Source organism: Dysidea avara, chromosome 3 (assembly GCF_963678975.1).
Source record: "Dysidea avara chromosome 3, odDysAvar1.4, whole genome shotgun sequence".
NCBI classification, from domain to species: Eukaryota; Metazoa; Porifera; class Demospongiae; order Dictyoceratida; family Dysideidae; genus Dysidea; species Dysidea avara.
This window is the reverse complement of record NC_089274.1, coordinates 24111822-24133658: the sequence shown is the minus strand read 5'-3', so window position 1 is coordinate 24133658 and position 21837 is coordinate 24111822. Positions and strand designations below refer to the sequence as shown.

Genomic DNA, 21837 nt, shown 5'->3' with positions numbered 1-21837 from the left:
TGGGAAATAATTGACATGGCCAATATAAGGAGGTGGTCACACTAAGTGAGGTTTCACTGTGTGGTCAGATATAGGAGTGATAGACACCATATCACATCATGTGAGATTCCAGTCCATGTTACGTGATAGAGCTGCTACAATATATGTGTGAAGACAGCCTATGATTATGTGCAAGACTGATCCACTTAAGCAACTTAGCCTAAATTAGATCATGTAACATGATTAGTAGGGATTACAGGGTTTCTGCCATCATTACAAAAGTGAGTGATATATGCCTACTTGAAGGTGATGCTTTTTTGCTTTCATCCATCATTGGTTGGTCTGGGTACTGCTCCACTCTACTGTCATCAGCCCCACCCCCTTTATCTTCAGCCCCGTCCACATTCTGCAGCACATCCACTGGGTTCTCAATCTCTTTGGGTACATCAATTTCCTTATGTATGGCTGGGAAGTTGTCAACCATCTTGGGCTGTGGCCAAGGGTATTTGATTGGTCTGTTATGATCAACCTCGGCATCATCCATGTTGGATATAAGAATGGACACTGTACTAGCCATTAGTATGATCAAACCAATACCTAGCAATACCTACAAGAACACAACACGACAAGTTATATTCATGTTGTACAAATGGCAGATAATGGGGTAAGTTTTGAGATAAAAGGCAACACTAGATCAGCTGTAATAGGGCACTGTTGAGTCAATAATAACAATGTACAACGCCTCATTACAGTACAAAAGTATGACATATTTCCCTGCCACTAAGTCATGCACAGCACAACTTATTACTACAATGTGTGTAACACAATTATTACAAGAACAAGCCACTACTTGTGGAGAAACATAACTAGCCAGCAATGTAACACTTTATTTTAATTCAGAAATGAGATTCATTATAATTTTAAACTTTGACCCAATATCAGATTGACTTAGATCTTTTCCACAGCTAAGAACATGTAGGAGTATGCTAATTAAACTGATTACATTAAAAGCTGTTAACAAATTGGACACATGCAGAGTACAAACAGACATGTACCACTAAACCAATAAAATTGAAACCATAATATTTTATCTTGTAAAAACAGAATTATAAAATATAAATGCTGACAGGAGTAATGAATATAAAAACAGGATCCATTAAAGTTATAATTCTCTAACACCAAACAAAATATACATACCATTTTAAACACTATTTTAATAAAAAAGCATCCCTATTTTTAATATAATGTAGCAAAAATACTTTCACACTGCTAGGTGAAAGCCTCTAAAACTATTCAAACACATTTCATATAATTACAAAACCACTTACTGTACTGACAAATCTATCAAAACAACTAACACCCATTCACACCACTGCTCAATATGTGAGCTGGGGAACTAGACAATTTATTAGTTTTTAATTGTTTAGGTGCAAAAACCTGCACTGAATCGCAGCTCATCAGCTGCACAATGTCATAGCCACTGCCTTGTACCCAGTGCGTACTTCTATGGCTGAGAATGTCAATGTGTCGGTACAGCAAAAATGGTTGGGAGTCTACCAGAGGTATGGCATGTTTTGCAACACTTTTAGAGTACAATATCCTGATTGGTTCTTAAATGTTTTTAACCACAGATGTTGCAAGCCATCATAATTACCTCCATTGCTGCCTGTTACTAAAGGCACACGAATATTGTTCAGCAGCCCAAGTCGAGCTGTACTTAGGTTTAGTCAGTAGTGTGAATGAGGAGTTAGGCAGTAAACCACATATTTGTCACCAAAATTAATCCTCCTATTATCCAACATAGCTATGGCTTAGTTTTCCTTCACAAGGTGTAATTACTAATGTCCACCATAAATATTTTAATACTGAGGTGAAATGTTTAGTAAATCTTAAGTCACACAGCAATCAAAATTGTGAGTCAAATAAAAAAATAATATTGCTGCTTGTAGCAAATGCTACTGACCTTGTTTTGACAAACCAGTAAAGACCATATACAGCAACACCCCCTAGCCTTTCAAGAGTGCTGGTAAATATGATCTTCCATGCAAAATAGCAAAAAGGACACATCCATGAAAGTGAAATTAACTGGCAACCACAAGAGTTGATATCTAGAGCGGCCAAAGTGGCAGCCAAATTACTAGCCAATAAAAGGGAAGACTGAATGTAGAAGAACAAGAATCAATGACATAAATACATTGTTGATAATAGTTAGCTGCAATAGCTTTCATTCTTGGCTGCTAAAGGTATCAGTTGCCAGTTACTTTTACATTCATGGCCATGCCCTTTTTATACAGCCACGCTAGAGGATTTCACTTATTTTTGTGAATCAAATGATACAAATAAATTTGCACACATGGAGAAGCATCACCCGTTTTATAAACAATAACTTTGAACAAGACTACCTGGATATAACAGATTGAATACACCGCAAAAGATTGAAGATGACAATTGTAGAAGGATTTTGAATCACTAACTTCATGGAAAATCTGCCAAAACACCTGCACTAGTAATTTTCCATTGTAGAAAACAACAACAAATACGTATGTTGCTAGTGATAGGTAGAGTGAGAAATACAGAACATAATCGTATGGCTTCATAATCCAGATGCAGGGAAGAATAAAATGATGGGTAACTGGCTGGGTGTAGGTGACAGAAAAAAAAAGGCAACTTCCTGGGCACTAATTTGCAGAGTATTTTAGCATGACCTGTTATAGAGTTGAAAGCCTGTCGTATTTCCATGAGCTCAAGGGTTTAAAATGCAGTAAGGATTACAAAACGGTTGCTACATGTAAATAACTCACAGTAGTGGCTTCAGATTATTTTTGTAAGGTGTGCACTTTTTACTTTCTTGGTTTGTGTGACTCACTAGCGTGAGTCTTGTTAGTGTATCTTTCTGCCCTACCTTAGCAGTGGTACGCATTTCTTCCCTGTAGTGTGTCACACTGAGGAAGATGGCTGCTGGGTAGACATAACTGATTAGGGAGCCAACTGTAGCTCCATTTAATGCTAGCACAGTCTCAACTATAACAACACAATATTAACAAGTAGAATATCAATAATACTGTGGCTTACTGTGTGGTAATAGAATGGCTACAAAGAGTGTTGAAAATGTGATGAAGATTGTGATAGCCATGAATTTGCCTTGTGGGATTCTCACCGGTGCCTCCAGGGGCATTTGTTGTATCTACCAAATAAATGAAGCGTGACATAAAGAACTACTGCTACACACTGTATCCTATGAGATAAGTTTGTTTATTTCATTAAAAATGACATGTACAAGGTAAATGTACAGAAACACAATCGAAAAAAGTTTACTATTAATATAACATAGAAATAGTCCTTAGCTAGCTGGGGTTAGAACCATGTAATATTACACTCTATCACACATCCCCCCACACTACACAGACATGCACCACACACACAAACACACACACACACACACACACACACACACACACACACACACACACACACGCACACGCACACACGCACACTCACCTGTGAAACAAGTGAGTTAATACTGACACGACATGGGAAAATGACCAAAGGAAAACTGACCACTACCGACAGTGCAAACCCTACAAGAAAGGAGATATACACACACACACCTTACTGCACAATGAATAACATACCCAACTTGATCAACTGAGAAAACAATGTGGGATAGAAATTAGACAGAACATCACCATCAACGTGATCAACAAAAAATGTCATGTACCCACCAAAGGCCACCTACGGGTAAAATCAAAACTGTGTAAATGATTGAGGAGATAAATGGAAAACAATCTCACCAAGCTGTACATTGATCCAATGAGGTGAACAGAATTGGAAATGATGGAAGTCATTCTGCTGACAGTTGGGTCAGGGTGTGCATCGTAAATGATTAGTAGCTGTCTGTGATGGTAAACAGAAGAAAATACAGTGCAACACAATACATATATGCCACTCAGTGGAAGAATTATACTGGGAGAGAAGCTTTAGAAAAAAACCTTAGCTTAATCACTAAAATATAGCCTTCCACAAGGCTCTACTGTTACAATACAAAAAGTATAGGATTGATAGTGGCAAAATGTATATGCACTTTACAGGTGTGGGTGTGGTGGTTATCAAATACAATTTACTGTGAAATTATGTAAGTACAGGGAAAGGCTGCAGGATCAAACTGAAGTTATCTAAATGCATTAAACTGATACCATTCATCACAAAGTTCAAATGGTTTGGGTAGGCAAAAAGAAATCCTAGTTTTGGAGGGGAACACACACACACACACACACTACACGCACGCACGCACGCACACACTACACGCACACACACGCGCATACACACACACACAAACAAACACACACATACACTACGTACACAATACACACACAAAGTAGGGTTTAACACTTACGGGTGACAGGCGAAGGCAAGAGCAAATATTGGTATACATTTGAAGACTCCAGTGATATTCCAAAGCACCACACGCGACCACATGCTACCATCAAAGACATGAGGAAGTGATGAAATCATCAACTGGATGTATTACATAATACATGTGGTAACATATGAACTTCTAAAGAAGCCTGGTACCATATATATGTGTACATTATCACCATTTTGTGAGCTCCTAATAACAGTGGTAATACAGGTGTTGAAATCGTATGGTTCTTTGTTGAAAATCTCTAGAGCATTATAGCAGCAATATTATAGTACTGTTGAACTAACACAACATATAGGCCCCAAAAATTTGGTAACATCAAGTCTTATAAGTTTAATATTTACATCAGAGGAAAGCCTATTTAACCATCATCCATTATGTACAAATATGGATATTGAAAATACATTACTAGTCAGTGTTGTGTCACAAAAGCACCTGTGTGTACACTTGGAGGAATCTAATGCCTCGTGGTGTTCATGACTCTCTGTAGTCTTTTTAAAAACTAAAGGTGAGCTAGTGTTCATATATTCACCAGTACATGTACAACATGCATGCATGTACGCACACACCACTTTTCTGCCTGCCCAACAGTCCCCCATGGAGGTTACCGTGGAACATTGAACAAGACTGTTTGTTTAGGACAGGTGAGCAAACTTTCTGGAGGGTGACAAACTTCTGGGATAATAACAGTCATCAACTTAACCTGAATTCTCATACAAAACGTTCAAACATATACACAATCTACTGTCCTAGTTGTTGAATAGCAATGAGGAAGTTAACTGACACTGCCACACAATTCAATGACACTGCCACACAATTCAACGTCACTAGCCATACCACCAAGTGGTGTGTTACCACGTCCACGGTGAATATGTTGGCAACACACACACACACACACACATGTGGGCGCGCACGCACACAACATACACATATTCTCACAGTACTTACATATAGGGTGAACAAAGCATAGAAGCAGAGAGATGCAACACTAATAGAACTGAGGTCAGCTACGTCCTTCATCATCGCCAGGGGCAACACAATCACCACGGCACTGGCACACAGGATTACTGTCCTCATTAATGATGGACTCTGAAATATAATATATAAACAAAACAGTGCACAAAACGAATAAGATACAATACTGCTAGAGAATAAGTTTGCACTACTGAATACATGTACACAAGGAGTGTATAGTGGCTGCAAAGAAAAAATTGACAATGGTAAGAACACAGCTATATTACGAGTGTTGTGCTCCTTTGTGCCTTATGGCACTTATGAGCTCATATTAACACCAACAATCAGATAGTGGCTTGTCACCTTTAAAAAGTTATCAGTACGTCATCACACTTTTATGTAAGTCTGAATGTACCCTGAACACCAACTTTTATTTATTTTGACATCACCTACAGTAAAATTTTACTAGAAATTTTATGTGCAGCAATTAATACACTGATCATTTGCTGATATTCATAAGGCCAGACTCAACCTGAGGAAAACATGTCAGACATTTGCACACTTCACAAAAAATACTTATCAGTACACCTCATGATGTATTTAATAGAATAGAGTGATGAATATTTTATGTGTGAACTAAACTCTTTGAATATTAATACAAAATAGTGAGATAACTAAGTTAAGAATACTACCCTACAAAGTAGAACACGACAGTACCATATATGTTGAGAAGGAATCAGCTTAGAATATTTTGAATTCCTAAATAATTTCACCCATACAATGGATTCTATTGTTAAGTGCCACAGTAGAAATGCAATCACTCAACAATGAAATTTCACAGATTACATTGACTACTGCACCTACTTACACAACAAAACGATTGATTGATTGATTTATATTGTACTGTCATGATAGTCGGCAATAGCCGTTCTTCCCTACCAGAGCACACACACATATACAGCACACCAATACACACAATACAAAATACATAACAAAACTAAATAGTTAGCTACAAATAATTACTTTAGGTAAAAGTTCTTGGCAGAGGATATGAATTCATTATAGTTGTACTGTAAGTAACAGGTGTTACAGCAGTGAGAGAATTCCACCAAGAAGTGGCAGATGATCGGAAAAGAATTTTTGGTGCTTGAGAGATTACAAGGTTGCAGATTAGCAAAGCTGTTCTTGCAACGTGTGTTACTAAGAAAGTAGCGAAACATGGCACAAGTAGATTTAAGCTTAATTTTATCAGACACAGGCAACCAGTTTAAATGTTGACGACATAAAATGGCAGGCCACTAATAGCCAATGTGTAGACTATCACTGATGATACAACACAGATGTAAGACTTGCTGGGATTCTTGGTCAGGTAGCCTTTATAGTGTGGTCACGACTTCATTATTATATATTTTTTGTATCGGAATGTGCTTTGTGAACTTCTCTAGACACACATGTGTGCACTACTTACACTTCGTTCACATGCACTCATAGAACACACTTAAAGTACACAAACAAGCAAACAAACAAACACTACACACACATGCACGCTCGCACACTACTACTACTACTACTACTACTACTACTACTACTACTACTACTACTACCACTACTACCACCACACATACACACACACACGCATTACAAGTGCACACACACACTACAAACATGTATCAATGCATGCACACACTACAGTACAACACACACACACACTACACACACACTCACTATCCTAAATGCACCAAATGAATATTCTATCAACTACAAGTATGACTGCATACTAATCAGTTTAGGTACACTATAGCAACGCCATGACACAACAGCACAAAACAATTTTCATTGTCCGCTCCCATACATGCAAATATGATTATATCTGCATTGCCACGGCAACGAATACCTCATTAAATTACTGGGGTAAACAAACATTTGTTACCATGACAACTAAGAAATGTATACCTACACCAACAAAGAAGCCATACGACTTTAACTTCCTACTTATATTGCCTTTACTAGGACCATATTATGGGCAGAAGTACACAACGGATATTTGACATGTATTCTACAGAATGTGGGATATGACTGTTATGGCAAATCAAAGAAATAGTTTCCAAAACCAAGTTACAATTTAAAAAAAACAAAAAAACATGCCACCATGGAAAAGACGCAACACAGCAATGAGCATAATCCACAAACAAGAAATATCGAAAACATTTACTACTTCCTTGTTCTTCTACTAACACACTAACTTCAAAGAGTACAAATATTAAAAAATGGTGAAAACCTATTTTACTTAAAACACATACTGTACGTACACTTTTGATACAAAAACTATAAACACAGATGCCATTGGAGCATTTTTATTGGCTGTACACAAAGATATTTTAAATAGTGAGAATTGCCTCCACATAAACTGATTATTGTAGGTAATTTAGGGATGATGTGATATAGGATTTAGGAATTTTTTTTATATCACATGTCATAAACATATATTTTTATAAGGCCACAACATACCTTGTGCTATGATTTTTTTTGGTATGTGTATATCAACAAAAGCTTCAAGGAGGAATATAATAATATGTAGTTATAATCCATGCAAAAACAGACAAAGGGTGCGGCCTTCAAAAGCTTGTGTGAAAAAAGTTGTGAAATCAAAGGCAGATGTTAATGAAAAAGCCATTATAAAAATTTATTTATCATTATGATTTCACAACTTTTTTCACACAGGCTTTTGAAGGCCGCACCCTTTATACAGCTTGGCTTGGATTTCACTTCTTTTGTATTTTAAATATATGCCTTTGCTACAAATTTCTTCTTATCTACAGATACAATGACAATCATAAAACAAACTAGTGTTCCATCAAAACAGCAAAATACCTACTGATCCGATACCAAGTCAAAGGATCTAAGCAATAACCAATAGCTAAATACTAATTTGTACTTGCTTGTTCATGGCTATAGCAGCAAGGTATAATATGTAGTTATAATAGTACCATAGACTTCAGTTATTAAGAGCACTTGGATAATAAGTGCATATTACCTGTTAAACACACGTATTTAGGTTATATCTAGTTGAAATCGCTGCGGCAAGCTCATGTCAGGTAGAATGGAAGCAGAAGATTGTCAAAACAAACTAGAAGTGCTACACTCAATGCTTCACCAGGCACACTGTAACAGCAATAACTACACGTGACTCACCATCTCCTCGACTGAAACAAAACTATTTACTGATTAGTGGTATCCAATTCACTTGAAAAACATGGCGGGCACAAATAATGATTTTCCAGCCATAGATTAAAGAGGGGCAGTAGCTCTCATTTTATAAATAAGCACATGCACCTAATAACCAGAGTCTGTGGTATGTCACAACTATCGTGGCACAACTACGATATGCTTAACTAAAGAAGGATATCTAAACCTTCAATTTCTACATACTGTATATCGGAAAAATTTTGCTGGGAGAAAGTTTCATGGTTAAGGCTTACTGATACTATTCGTGGTGAAAGTTTCACGGTAAAGCTTAAACATAGCTATAACAGTACACTGTAAAATTATTGATTTAGTGGGAAAACTTTTGCTGTTTGCTTTGAAACTGCAAAAAAACTGCCCAGTGAAACTTTCCCTGTTTACGGTATGTAACCAATTCTGCAAATGTCCTTTCCACTTTTACAGTTCATATTTTCTTTCTGTGTGGTCAATCGAAATGATACAGTATTTGGTCAGATTAAACATTCATCATAACACATTGTCTTTTGTCTGTAGAAGTTTAAAGCTTGTAAGTAATTGCAATACACAAAATTACTATGATTGGATGGCTATAAGCCTGGTTTTTGCAGAGCCGATTGGTCACATGTTATAATGGAGGTTGTCCTTTTATAATGGAGATTTCACTTTGTATAAATCTAATGCAATGTGAATAAGATACATTCCTGGCACAAGCTTAACATAATGTAAACCAAAAGCAGGCATGTATGACCACAAAAGGCTACAAATTTACGAAAGTATGCATGTAACCCAATTCACAAAAATGCGCCCTTTCACACACTGTTAATAGCTCGCCAGTGGCAAAAGGTTTGCTCAAGAATTTTTTTTCCCATGGAGGCAGCTATATGTTGGCTTTTATTGTATTGGTAAAATACAATTATACATACCTGCTAAATTAGATAATTTTGTTTTTTCAGTCCAGTATTAATACTACAGGTAATAGAGGTGATGGATGGGCTATATTTTGGAGTAAGGAATGGAGAGAAAAGGCGAATGATGGTACCAGGCTCAGTGTGAGGCCTCTTTGTCTACTGAAAACACTTGTGATAGCTCCAGAAAGCAGCCAGCCAAGCTGTCTGGCAGAGCTGATCCAGCAAAGTCAGAATGATTTACAGGACTCTGGAAACATGAGCACACAGTAGAAGTAACTAGTGTTATAGCCTAGCAAATTGTTTGTGACTTAACAGACACCTTTTCACAACTATGTTTCCTCACAACTATGTTTCCTCACATCTCTGGTATATTGGAAAACTCATCATAAAAATTAATAGCTGGGAAGGTTTATTAAATTTGTGATGAATTTATAAAAATTAGAGGGTATTAGTTTAGCAAAACTTTGCTACTTTTACAAACTTTCCCACCACCATCCCACTCAAATGTACAGCAGAATGACACAACCAGTTACCTACATAGTTACCAACATAGTTGTTACAAAGTTTCCAGGTTAGTTTATGTACCAAAGAGGTAGGGAGCCATGAGATTATTGTTACACGCATATTATGGGCATTTATGTCACGACAGTCGTGCGTAGGTCATGGAATTTTATAACATACCTGGTAACCAATACTTTGTCATCCTTATAAAGAGTCAGCTACTTTGGAACGAATTATAAAACTATGTTCCATTATTTCAGGTCTATGTACAGTACACACAAACAGGTACCAGTATTTTTTAACCAGACACACATCACAGTTGACATGTGGCTGGCTGTGGGCACACACCTGGTTCCTGAAATTGATTTCTGAAAAGCGCACGCGCGCGCGCGTGTGTGTGTGTCCACACCTGCACTTGTGTGGCAAAGAAGCTTTATGTTTGAGCTTTCCTGGTAGGCTGTATGGGTGTTGTAGTGACTGAAAAACGACAGTGAGGACCTTGTAGGCTACTAGAGCCCTTCGAACCAAAAAGAAGCGTGCTCCTCTAGTGAAAATTTTTAGTTTAGAATGCAGGACAATATATTTTTTGAAAATACCACAAATGCATGTGAAAGATTACAATATAATTAAAAAATAAATAAATAAATAAATTTTAAGCAAATAAATTTTAAGCACTGCTGTAAACAAAATAATACATTTCTTTTGGGGACACCTGGGCACCTGTTATAGTGAAATACTTGAAGGTTTTGATAAAATTTTGTTGTCCATATTGTAAACAGTGTGTTTAACACAGAAAAACATGTTTTAGTGGTCTACTCTATTCTACTCTACTCTACAAACAAATAATCTATATAAACCAAATTTTGAGATCTTCAGCTATGAAATCAGTAAGTAACTTCTCTAATACAACCACCTGCCTATTAAGGACAACATCTTTGCTTGAAGATGACCAAAACAAGCAAGATGTAATGACAATCTCCTGGCCCATATAGGTTTAATGTGACCTCTGAGGTTATCACTATTGTGACATCACAATGTACAATTACTAATACCAACTGTTTGTAATAACTTAGAGGCTGTAGGACAATTCAGGGCGGCTAGTTTTATGGGGTAGGTGGTCAGTGTTACACAGGTGTTGCACACCACTGTCCACTCCTCTGGCTCCAGTGGTAGCATTGTTTTTCTTGTGAAATATCATTTTAGCAGTAAAATAGACATGCTTAATAAAATTAACTGACTGTTTGAAGTTAAGGTTTGCAACAATGTCACTTTTTTAGCAAGTAGACTTTTTCTACACCATAATACCTGAGGCTGAGCCCATCTTATCATACAGTACGCTAGGGACCATAAAGGTTTGCATTTTCCCTCCAAAAATATCAACTTTGCCTATCCTTCAAGACAACTTGGCAGCAGCAATTGGTTAGATAAAACGAAACCCTCAGAGTGACCCAAAATGTTTTCCACAAAAGTGATGCCTTCAGACCAGGGTAACTCAAAAAATGGTAAATGCTACTGGCTAAATATCTTCACTATTTAGTGTTGCTTGTGCCAGAGACATGCTTTATTTGCCAACTGCAGCACCTACAATGCATACATCATGGACTTTGTGTCCCATGTCCTTTTTGCTGGCAACACAAGATGGTGATTTGCAGTTGATCAACAAAAATTTTGGGTACATAACAATACAACGGAAATTGCATAAAATTTTTGCAACATTCCTCCTACTGTCAAAGTAAGCGGAATGAATCTTGGCGGGCTTCATATACTGCTCTCCACATGTAGAGATGTGTAACAGGCAGAACATAAGTGAGTACAACTATTACTAGGCTTATGGGTGATCTTTATACCTCTGTTTCCTTGATGTGGTGTTAATGGTCCCCACTATGTAGCTTGTAAAATTTCCCTTACACTCATATTTACATGTAGCTATACCTATATATGTTGCAAGCATCATTTGAGCTATTGTGAGCTTCGTCTAGGTAGGTTCAATATGTATCCATTAGGCAAACACTGTAATTGTAAGAAAAGCATCAAAAAGCCTCTGACATCAGAACAACATCCATTAGGCCAAATCTACTAATTCACATTGCATAGTCATTTAAAAAAATGCACAAGGGACAGCTAATAGTATTACACCATAATGGATATTTATTGTTGTTGTAGTCAAGTTTGCTATTCAGCCAGAGACTAATATTGTTCTTATTTGACGCAGCCCTCAATTGGGAGAGTTCGAGAGGTCTCACTTTATAATAGGAAACAAGTAACCCATGTGTAGATGATTTCTGAAGTGATGTCATTACCAATAGGAGCTTCTCTATATGTGACTGGATTTTGGAAAAACGATCCAAATCACACATTAGAATTTTCGAGATAAACGGTTTTAAAGAATTCAAGCCAGCATAACTCTCCAAGGATAGCAAGCACACGTATGAAAATTACACAAAAGATGCATCAATCTGTTACCTTTCAGAACTTGTAGCTGCTTGTAGAGTTTCCCGCCAAATAAAATAGAAAATCTGAGCTGTTGGACGAGCGAAGTAGTATCACGAGTGCTCACAAAGGGGTGGAGGGTGGGCAAGGGTTAGACCTCAAAATGGAGGCAGACTACAACTGGAGTCCAGAGACGAGATTACAGGGCTGTGCTGGCTCATGGAAAAAATAAAAAATTTGTTGGTGCTACCCAATGAAATAATTTTCGGGCTCTCATGGCCAGTAGTGCTTGTGGTCTTGATGGTAAAACAAAGTAATTGCTAAGTTACTGCTACTAAAAAAAAGTCTAATTGTCTGGTCAGCAATCAAATGCACATTATCTAGAACAAATACCTAGGGGCCATGCAATGTACCGTAAGAACACTTTAGCACTTTGAATGTTCTTATTGTTTGGCAACAATGCTCAATGTGCTCAATGAGCTACATGGCCACAAAATGCTCTGGTCATGTTTAGTAAAATTCATAACATTAACACATTAACTTCACTGGCTGCAAAGTAAACAGCTTAATTGGCACAAAAGCGATGGGATAATGAGCTTTTAATATGTCTGACCTCAAATATGAAGTTCAAAAAAACCATTATCACTTGGGTATTTCAAGCTTAAACAATTTTAATACAATGTAAAGAATGTTGAGATACTCATTAGAAACCCTATAAAGTCTTACCTACACCTTGAGTGGTTCCGCCAAATTAATTATCATACATGACAAGAGTGGCACAAACAATGCAGGACGTGACGTACAACAACAGTAAATGGAAACATGTACCAGCCAGCCATGGAATATGAAATACATAGCTGGGAAGCAACACATCATCACTAATCAGTTGGTTGAAAGTTTTGGCAGTCTTGCATGTAAGTCTGATGATCGCATACCAGGATGGCTGCCTCAGACACGACCTGCCTATGGCGTGAAGCTATGATGGTGTGATAAGGTTAAACAAGATTTCAAGAGCTTTTGGATCAATGATTTACTGTATGTTATGGTACCATGGAACTTTAGCTCAAAACAGATGTTTATGGAAATAGTCAATAATACAGATGGTTTAGATAATTTGCTGACTAAACCACTGTACAGGTGTAACCTCTTTCATTGTAAGACTTGCCAATGGTCCTTTAGGAGAACACAAGACATATCTAGTCAAAAGAGTGTAATTATTTGTCCTTTTCATGGCCACCGATGATTCGTTGTGAGATTATTCAGGATAAGTATCATCTATTGGATGGCTTTCTTACAAGTCCAAAATGTATTTTGCAATTTATTTTACTCTACAGCAATTAAAAACAGAAAGAGGCTGACAGACATGATGTGCTATGCACTTGACTACAAGCAGCCATACGTAAATGGCAACTTCGAAATTATTATTATCTAGTCAAGAGGATGGATGGATTTTTTTACAAGTCAAAACACCACTTTAATCTGCTGACGCAGTCCCTATGATATATATATATATTTTTTATAAACCTAACAAGTCTCCACACACACTAATAACACTTATGATCTAATTACATTATAGTTGAACCTGTCTAAGCTGGTCGGTCACCTCCAGGACTCTTGGCCTTATTATAAGCAGTTAGAGAGGTGCATTATCACAATAAAATTATGTATAATTTCGATAGGTGACAAGTAACCAACAGGTTCTACTACATCCATATATCAATGATACAAGTCAATCCTACACACAACACATTGCTATGGCTACAATACCAACATACCCAATCAAGTCCAGTCATTTTTGCAATGGCAGGCGGGGCCAAGTCACCAATGATGACATAGTAGGCAATACAGGAGCCCAACTGTAGTCCAATAATACTATGGAGATGAACAGGGAGTGTTAGTAAAGGTGCACTGCCGTAAGTACTGGTGTTACTCACCTTACTTCTACAATGCTCTTCCCTAATGGCCCAAATGTGGATAAAGCTGCACAAGATAGAATTTGAGTTGAATTTTGTGTATGTGTGTGTGCATGCGTGTATTTGAGTGCATGCGTATAGTGTGCGTGCGCATGTGTGTGTAGTATGCGCTTGTGCGTGCGTGCATGTGTGGCACACTCTTGTGTGCGGCACACTCTTGTGTGTAGCCCAGTTTATACAATCTTATTTCTAGTTTACCCACACACACCAACCAGTTGTCACACACAACCCATTATATTCTTTGTCACTACTACCAAAACAAAAACCACCATCAATAGTACAAAGGTTCCATGTTGCTAACATCTCACATGCAACATTAATAGGGGACCAACACAGTCACAACATTTTGTAAAACTATCAGCCAAGCTACCTATATATCATATTACAGGCCTAATCTCCTACATAACCTCAATAACATATCTACAAATTTCTTTTGTGCGTTAAACAACTGAAAGAACTTTGCACCAAAATTTGTGCATGCTGCAATCTATAAATAGTATCAAAGTTTCTTTACCTTGAAAATATGGTAAGGTTTGGTTGGTAAAAGGGATACTTTGTAAGAGGAAATTTCCTATGGGTTTTGCGAACATGATTTTAAGATTTTTGTCAATTTATGATACAAAGTAGACTGCTTAATACCCTACACATGTAGTTTCTCTCTCTCTCTGAGCAGTCATGATTGCTTTCTAAAGACTAGTAATAACAACCTACCAATGTAGCTAGGCTGTCCATTTGAATGGGTTACAGGATCAACCATAAGGTTTCTATATGACTCAGACATCAGTCTAATCACTTGCTCTCACCATCAAAGTTTTCTACTAAGCTGGAGGGTATTTATTTAATCACCCACATCCAGGTTAAATCATATTCACAATTTCATAGCTGTTTAGCACAATTAATGCAGCATGAAATACACTCTTTGATGTGTCAGGGAAACTAAACCAATGATGATAATTGAAATATCGAATTTGAATTTTAACAAGCTATGGTGTTAGTGAATCGCATGATACAAGCCGCAATGATTTACTTATGGGCTACATATTATCCTTCAATTGGGATTGAGGGTTCTTGATAATTGTTGAATTACTTTCACCAAGCAGTTCACGTACAAACACACAATATGCCTGAATAACACAAACATTTAGTACAAAATACTTCATATTTGGCCACAAAATGCTTACAAATACTTTAAAGTAAACAAGTATTATTTTTCCCACCAAAAAGATGGACAAGGGCCCACAAATCCATCCTGTTATTCTAAACAAAGTTCTAAGATAATTGAGGGTAACACTCTAATGGGTTTTAAAAGTATTATTTTATTACCTAATGCCTCATAGGAGGAACGACGTGAAATTTGGGCCGCACGAATCAATAGTCCACACGAAAGTTGTGTCAGTAGCATACTAAACACCATGAGAACTAGTCCAAGGATTATCCCACACTATAAAAGAGAGAAAAGCATAATACAGTGGAGATAATGTACAGTGAAACTTCCCTGATAGACAATATGGTCTGAGGTGGTATTATTAAGCAGGTCATGAAGTACACCTTACATGTGTTTGGGATAAGAGGTGGCCTCATTAATGAGGTCATGAATAAGTGAGGTTTCATTGTTGTGGCAGGAAATAAGCAGGAAAAGAGGGAGCATACAAGTAAATATAAAATTTTTCTTCTATCCCAACACAAGCTATTTCATATACGTATCTGATTACAAAATAGTCAAAATTTTATTATCTTCTTATAATGAATTTGCCAAGCACCAGATTCCCACAAGGCAGGATCACATACACATTACATGCTAGACAACTTCATATGTATACTACATATGCGCAGATGCACAGATAACTCAACGTAATCCACTGTACACTCTCAGTTAAAGAGTTCCATAACTTACACATACACACATGGAGTCTACTTGGGAACTGAACTAGGCCCAACATCACCAGAACAAATACCTGGTAGACTAGCAACCACTGTACACCAAGCATACTTACATATGCTACATATGTAGGTATATACACTGTTCCATGTTACTGATAGTATATATTCTTGTTACTGGTCTGTATCATAAAGGATGACCTCTGGTTGACATGTTTGTTAGTCAGAGACAGTCACATAGACAAGGTTGGTATTACACAAACAACAGTGATAAAACACTTCATGTAGAAAGAGTGATTAAATTCTTAACAAGACCAGAAACAGGTAAGCATGAACATGACTACCAACAACATATCAGACTACCAACAAGTCTAGCATTGTCACATACTAGGGAATTCATAGTAGTGTACCTTTGTACCTGACTGACTGCCCAAATGAGTGACAGAACAACTGACCAAAATGCACGACCACCAAACCAACTCACTGACACAGCTTCACACACTTGCATGCGCGTGCACACAGACACACATGTGCACACACACGTGGACAGACTACACCACGCACATTCAAAATATCTGAATATATACCATGTTTGGAATAGAAAACATTATGTGTATTTTTCACCATCCATACCACCATCACTAAAACAATATACACACCCCTCATGACATACAGTACACAGAGCAGTTTCCTCCTCGTAGAAATGTGACAGTGCTACATCTACACATGTACAGCAGCTAGCCTTCCTATGTAATATGATCAGACACAGATAATTAAAAAGTAATCGACCAACAATTAAATCCACAGCTACTGGCAGACAACCTGGAGGCAAATAGGCATGAAATTGTCATCAAACATGATTCCATTACATGTGCCAATCAAAAGGCATTGCAGCAGTGAGAAACCTTTATACGTAGAAATTTGGGCACAACCACTTTCAGTTTTCACAGACACACCACCCTTAGTACTACACCCTGAGTAGACCCTGCATGCCTGATGGCAAAATGCATTTCTCATTGGTGTTTTTGCTTTGAATTGTTATAGACATACTATGACTTTCAGTTATTCATAATGTGAATTTAGTCAATAAGAAATTATGAGAAAATCTGCTATTCAGACATACAGACAAAAATCTAATACTATTGAAGCACTTGGTACAGTTAAACAACATTATCTTTCAGTTGGGATGCATGCTAGAAGTCTATACTTGTTATAGACTAGACATATAACAGAATGCCACACACACAATTAAGTATAAATCACTAACACCACACACAAATAGCACACGTGGACACACAGAGTGACACACATCAGATGCACGCACGCACATAGCTTACTTCCCAGCAAACTAGTACTTGATTTCCTGTGCACCACTCAATCACCAAGAGTCTGTGCGGGCAAATCCTCCTGGGTCAGGACTAAGCCTGCAGGAGGACCCTTGGCCAATCTCACGGATAGAGACTGCAGAATCCAAATTCCACAATGACTCCAATGTTACTAAGCAAGACAAGGACAGTTGGGTATTTGCCTCCCCAGTTGACACCATATAGCTGGATAGACTGGAGCAATCTGAGTAAAGTTTCTTGCTTAACAGTGAAATCAACTGAGCATCATGGAGCATTCGAATCTGTGATACCATGCTGGAACTTGACTATATATTGCCTCACACACACACACACTCACACACCTCAATAACATGCATACCACACATATAACTGCAATAATGCACTGGCTGCATCGATAACTGCCTGAGGCACTAACCATTAAGAATTAACGTAAGGTGTGTAGGTAGAACACATGTTTTGCATGACAATACCTATAGAATAAGAGTCACGCACACACACGAGCACACACACACATAAATGAAAAGTTTAACTTTGAAAGACACAAACTAAATGATTATTGTAAATGCAAAAACCACACCGTCTTCTTTTTTAGCATTACTATCAGTCACATGTAGGTCATGCTGTGCATACATGTAATAGGACAACTGTCACTACTCTATATGTGACTGGACAAGTTTGCTAGCACATCTTAATGATACTCCCAGATTGTTACAGAGAAATGTTATCTGACTCATGGACTCATGTCATTGACTCTGTCAATCACTCTCTCATACACCAACATACACACACGCACACAAGAAAGCCAAATTTGACTATTATGCACACAGGCATGCCTACCCAATGAAACACTGAGCCCACCTGTGTACTCGAGTCCCACGAGTTAATCCTCCTGGGGACAGGATTAGCATTTCACAGGAGGCTGTGCCATGTGGGATAGGCATGGGGTTACGAAGTTCCATCAGTTACATATTACGGACAGTTGGTGTATGCTGCCCCAGCTTGGCATACTGGAGCTATGAAATATTCTTGCTCAAAGAAACAATGGTAATTGGGCACCAAACCTGGAACCTTGTTAACACCAGGCAGCTTCTTCATCCATTTGGCTACTACCTCACACCACACACACACATACATCAACACATACCCAATCTGTTGTTGATTACTTGAAACCTCTTTCTGTAATATAATTACACACTGTTGGAGATAACTAAAAGAAAAACATTTTGCACATCATACTAGAATGTCCCAGATGGTAAAGACCATATAAAATTTTGTGGTTTCTTTTGTGTGGCTTCCCTCATTGTCTTACACAAGCAAAGTTTGAAGGCAAATATTTATATTAATAAGGCTTACAACAACACAATACCAGAGGTTGTAATAGTTCTTGTGCGACAACAACTTTAAAGCGGAAGTCACATGCAGTAATTTTAGTACGAGGTTCAAAAATTTGATTGGCCGAAATCTGGGAAGAAAACAAGCTGAAATGTGATTTGAAACATTTATGCATTAGAAAACAAATAATTATAAATGCCACTTCGACACAAAACATCTGACTTGATATCCGGTGGCAGATCCCTCAGGAGAAAATTACAAACAAATGTTCCAGTCGTGATGGTGCACGTGCAATATTATTTACCCTTGATTCTACAGAGTCACAAATAATAGTATACCCCATAAATGAGAGATTCGTATGCCTCATTGAATTGTAATGGTATGCATAATACAATACTGTTGTACTTAAATTATCCAATAATGATTTCGTTATTGCTACATTGGGGTACATGCATACATGTGTAAACAACAAGCACATGGTCAATAGAATTACCAACTTTGTATCCATATTTGGATGGCACGTTCTCTATAAGCCACCTGTTATGCAAACTCCTGATAAATTATTCTTTTGTCATATAGAAGTTGCCAGGGCGCCCCACACTAACTTGTAAAACAGTCATTGGAAATGCATTAGAAGTTGTCCCTTTTGATCGGTACATTTCCGAGAATGATTCAGTGACACCACACAGATATCTCAAATGGCCACTACGTACTAGGAAAACCAACAAATAGTCCTTCTAGACAATCTGCGTTCTGCATCAAGTGTGCAAGAAAGCTCAAGTTTTTCAATGTTGCTACCGAACCATACCAGCGGTTTTAATTCAACATAAAAAAGAGAAATCATATTCCGGAATAACATTTTAATGAAGACTTGCTTTACAATAATTCAGGGGTATCATCACACTGTACTTCCTGATCACAAAGCAGATATTATTCACTAACACACAGGTATGAAAGCCTTAAGCCATGTAAAACAAGCCCAGACTGTATTGATAGGATGGCAATGTATATCATTCTCTTAAACCACGACAGATAAAGTGACATTTGTAACTAATCACTGATATTAGAGTAATTAGAATGGATAATGCCTTAATTGTCCATTGTTCCTGCCTGCCTACACATGATGGACTGCTACACGTATTCTTAACTGCAAGCTGAGAAGTACACCTAATCTAAAGCTAGTATTGAAACACTATGGTCTATTTTACAGGTTGAGCTTCATTCCATAGCACAGGTCTTTTGTTTATTGAAATGAATAGCAGTACAGAATAAAGAGCACTGTACAGTTAATCTGTTCTATAATGGACAGTCTCTACAAACCTCAACCAGTCCAATGTTAGCCCTGACAAATTACAAACTCCTTATAACAGTACTTCATCAAGGACAAGTGTAATAACAATATCATTCAAAATTTTAACAAAATTGCTTGCATCAAAGTATCTGATACATAGAGGTTCTACCATCATGTCACCACCTCATCCATACAAAGGAAATTTTGATAAGGGTTGTGCATCACAAAGCCATAGAAAGAATATACCAATATCCTCAGTAATTCACCTATTGTGATCATGCATTTGTTATGTAAAATAAAATTATTCTTATGAAATGTTTGTGGGGATATGTAGATATATTATGTTATATAGATCCAGGAAGGGAAGATTCTCCTGGGGTTCTATATATAAGCAAATAGCCTTAAAAAGCTGGGCCAATGTACCACTAGGATGCATTCACTCCAACCACTGTAACACACAAATTTAAATTCTGACGAATCTTCAGTAGATTGGGATCATGTGCATTTTATATCATTCTCTTAAAAATTTAAAGATTTCAGCTTTGGGCATTGTACGTCCAGTTAAAGTAAACATATGTACATGCCAATGCACACCCACACATCCAAACCACAATGAAGGTTATTCATTTAATTAGTCAGGGGACATTTTGAATAATTTATTTCTTTATTTGGGCGAGGACAATAGCCAGGCCTGGGTCATGAAACTGGTTCGAATCTCCAGCAAAAAGAATGCCTCAGTGTATGCATGCTTATAAGGCCAACATGAGGGAATATCTAGGGATGAGAGCGCTGCCAACCTTACCACTGACAAATGATGTGTTGCCAGGCCAACCAGGACACATGCAAGTACACCCATGCACCGATTACTTAAGTCCCTACTATTTTTTATGTTGTGCATGTTTCCTAATAGTGCAGACTAGAGCATGTTTTATCAGGTGTTGCTGGAAGATACTACACAACACTATGTTTAAAATTCCAAGCACCTAATCACCTTCAGTGCTGACAAAACTCTCTACTAATTCTAATATTAAATGTTGAATAACAATACTAGCATGTATCAAAAATTCTACTAGTTCTTTAAAGGTTGCCTGTTTAAATAAGTGCCTTCATCCACAAAGAACATATATAGCTAATCTGTAAACCCTCGATTGTCATTTGAATACATAATCTGCAATCAATAGTGTTCTTCTGCATTAAAGCTGGCAAAAACCAATAAATTTAGACAAACTTAAGAAAAATTAACGCCTATAATTTTATGAAAATATTTATTTGCGCGCTTACAAATCTGTACAATCACTTCGTCCATGAAAAACCACGCCACACTTGTAACCATTAAATACAAACATAGTGATTCCAGATTCGTAATATTAACATTGTATAGTCTACAACATCGCATGCATCTGTAGTGCTTGGTATACTTCAGTGCATTTACCTGTTGAATACAAAACGGCATGGCCAATACCGATACACCGACAATACTGTTGCTTAAATTCGCCGTCCATACCCAACTTCGCATCCTTATCTGAATTGTCAAACAAGCTTGTCACGTGAATACAAAAACCCACAACCTCAAGTTCCTAAAATTTCTTTCGTGTTGGTATTT

At 37.4% G+C, this 21837-nt stretch overlaps 1 protein-coding gene across 2 annotated transcripts in view; it reads right to left on the bottom strand.

Annotated features, from left to right (window-relative positions):
- Window positions 1-21837, bottom strand: part of LOC136250371 (putative sodium-coupled neutral amino acid transporter 10) — a 23266-nt gene extending 1429 nt beyond the window's left edge. Inside the window, exons 1-12 of one of the 2 annotated variants that reach the window (XM_066042573.1) lie at window positions 21667-21837; window positions 15711-15828; window positions 14349-14394; window positions 14190-14286; window positions 5348-5488; window positions 4373-4494; window positions 3771-3873; window positions 3612-3711; window positions 3478-3557; window positions 3052-3163; window positions 2882-3000; window positions 280-586 (exon numbers count right to left, since the gene is read on the bottom strand). In XM_066042573.1, the coding sequence (XP_065898645.1) occupies window positions 280-586; window positions 2882-3000; window positions 3052-3163; window positions 3478-3557; window positions 3612-3711; window positions 3771-3873; window positions 4373-4494; window positions 5348-5488; window positions 14190-14286; window positions 14349-14394; window positions 15711-15828; window positions 21667-21750 (1429 nt within the window). In that variant the 5' untranslated portion in view covers window positions 21751-21837. Of the gene's footprint in view, window positions 1-279; window positions 587-2881; window positions 3001-3051; window positions 3164-3477; window positions 3558-3611; window positions 3712-3770; window positions 3874-4372; window positions 4495-5347; window positions 5489-14189; window positions 14287-14348; window positions 14395-15710; window positions 15829-21666 lie in introns of those variants that run through there. The other variant, XM_066042574.1, reaches the window with a different exon arrangement.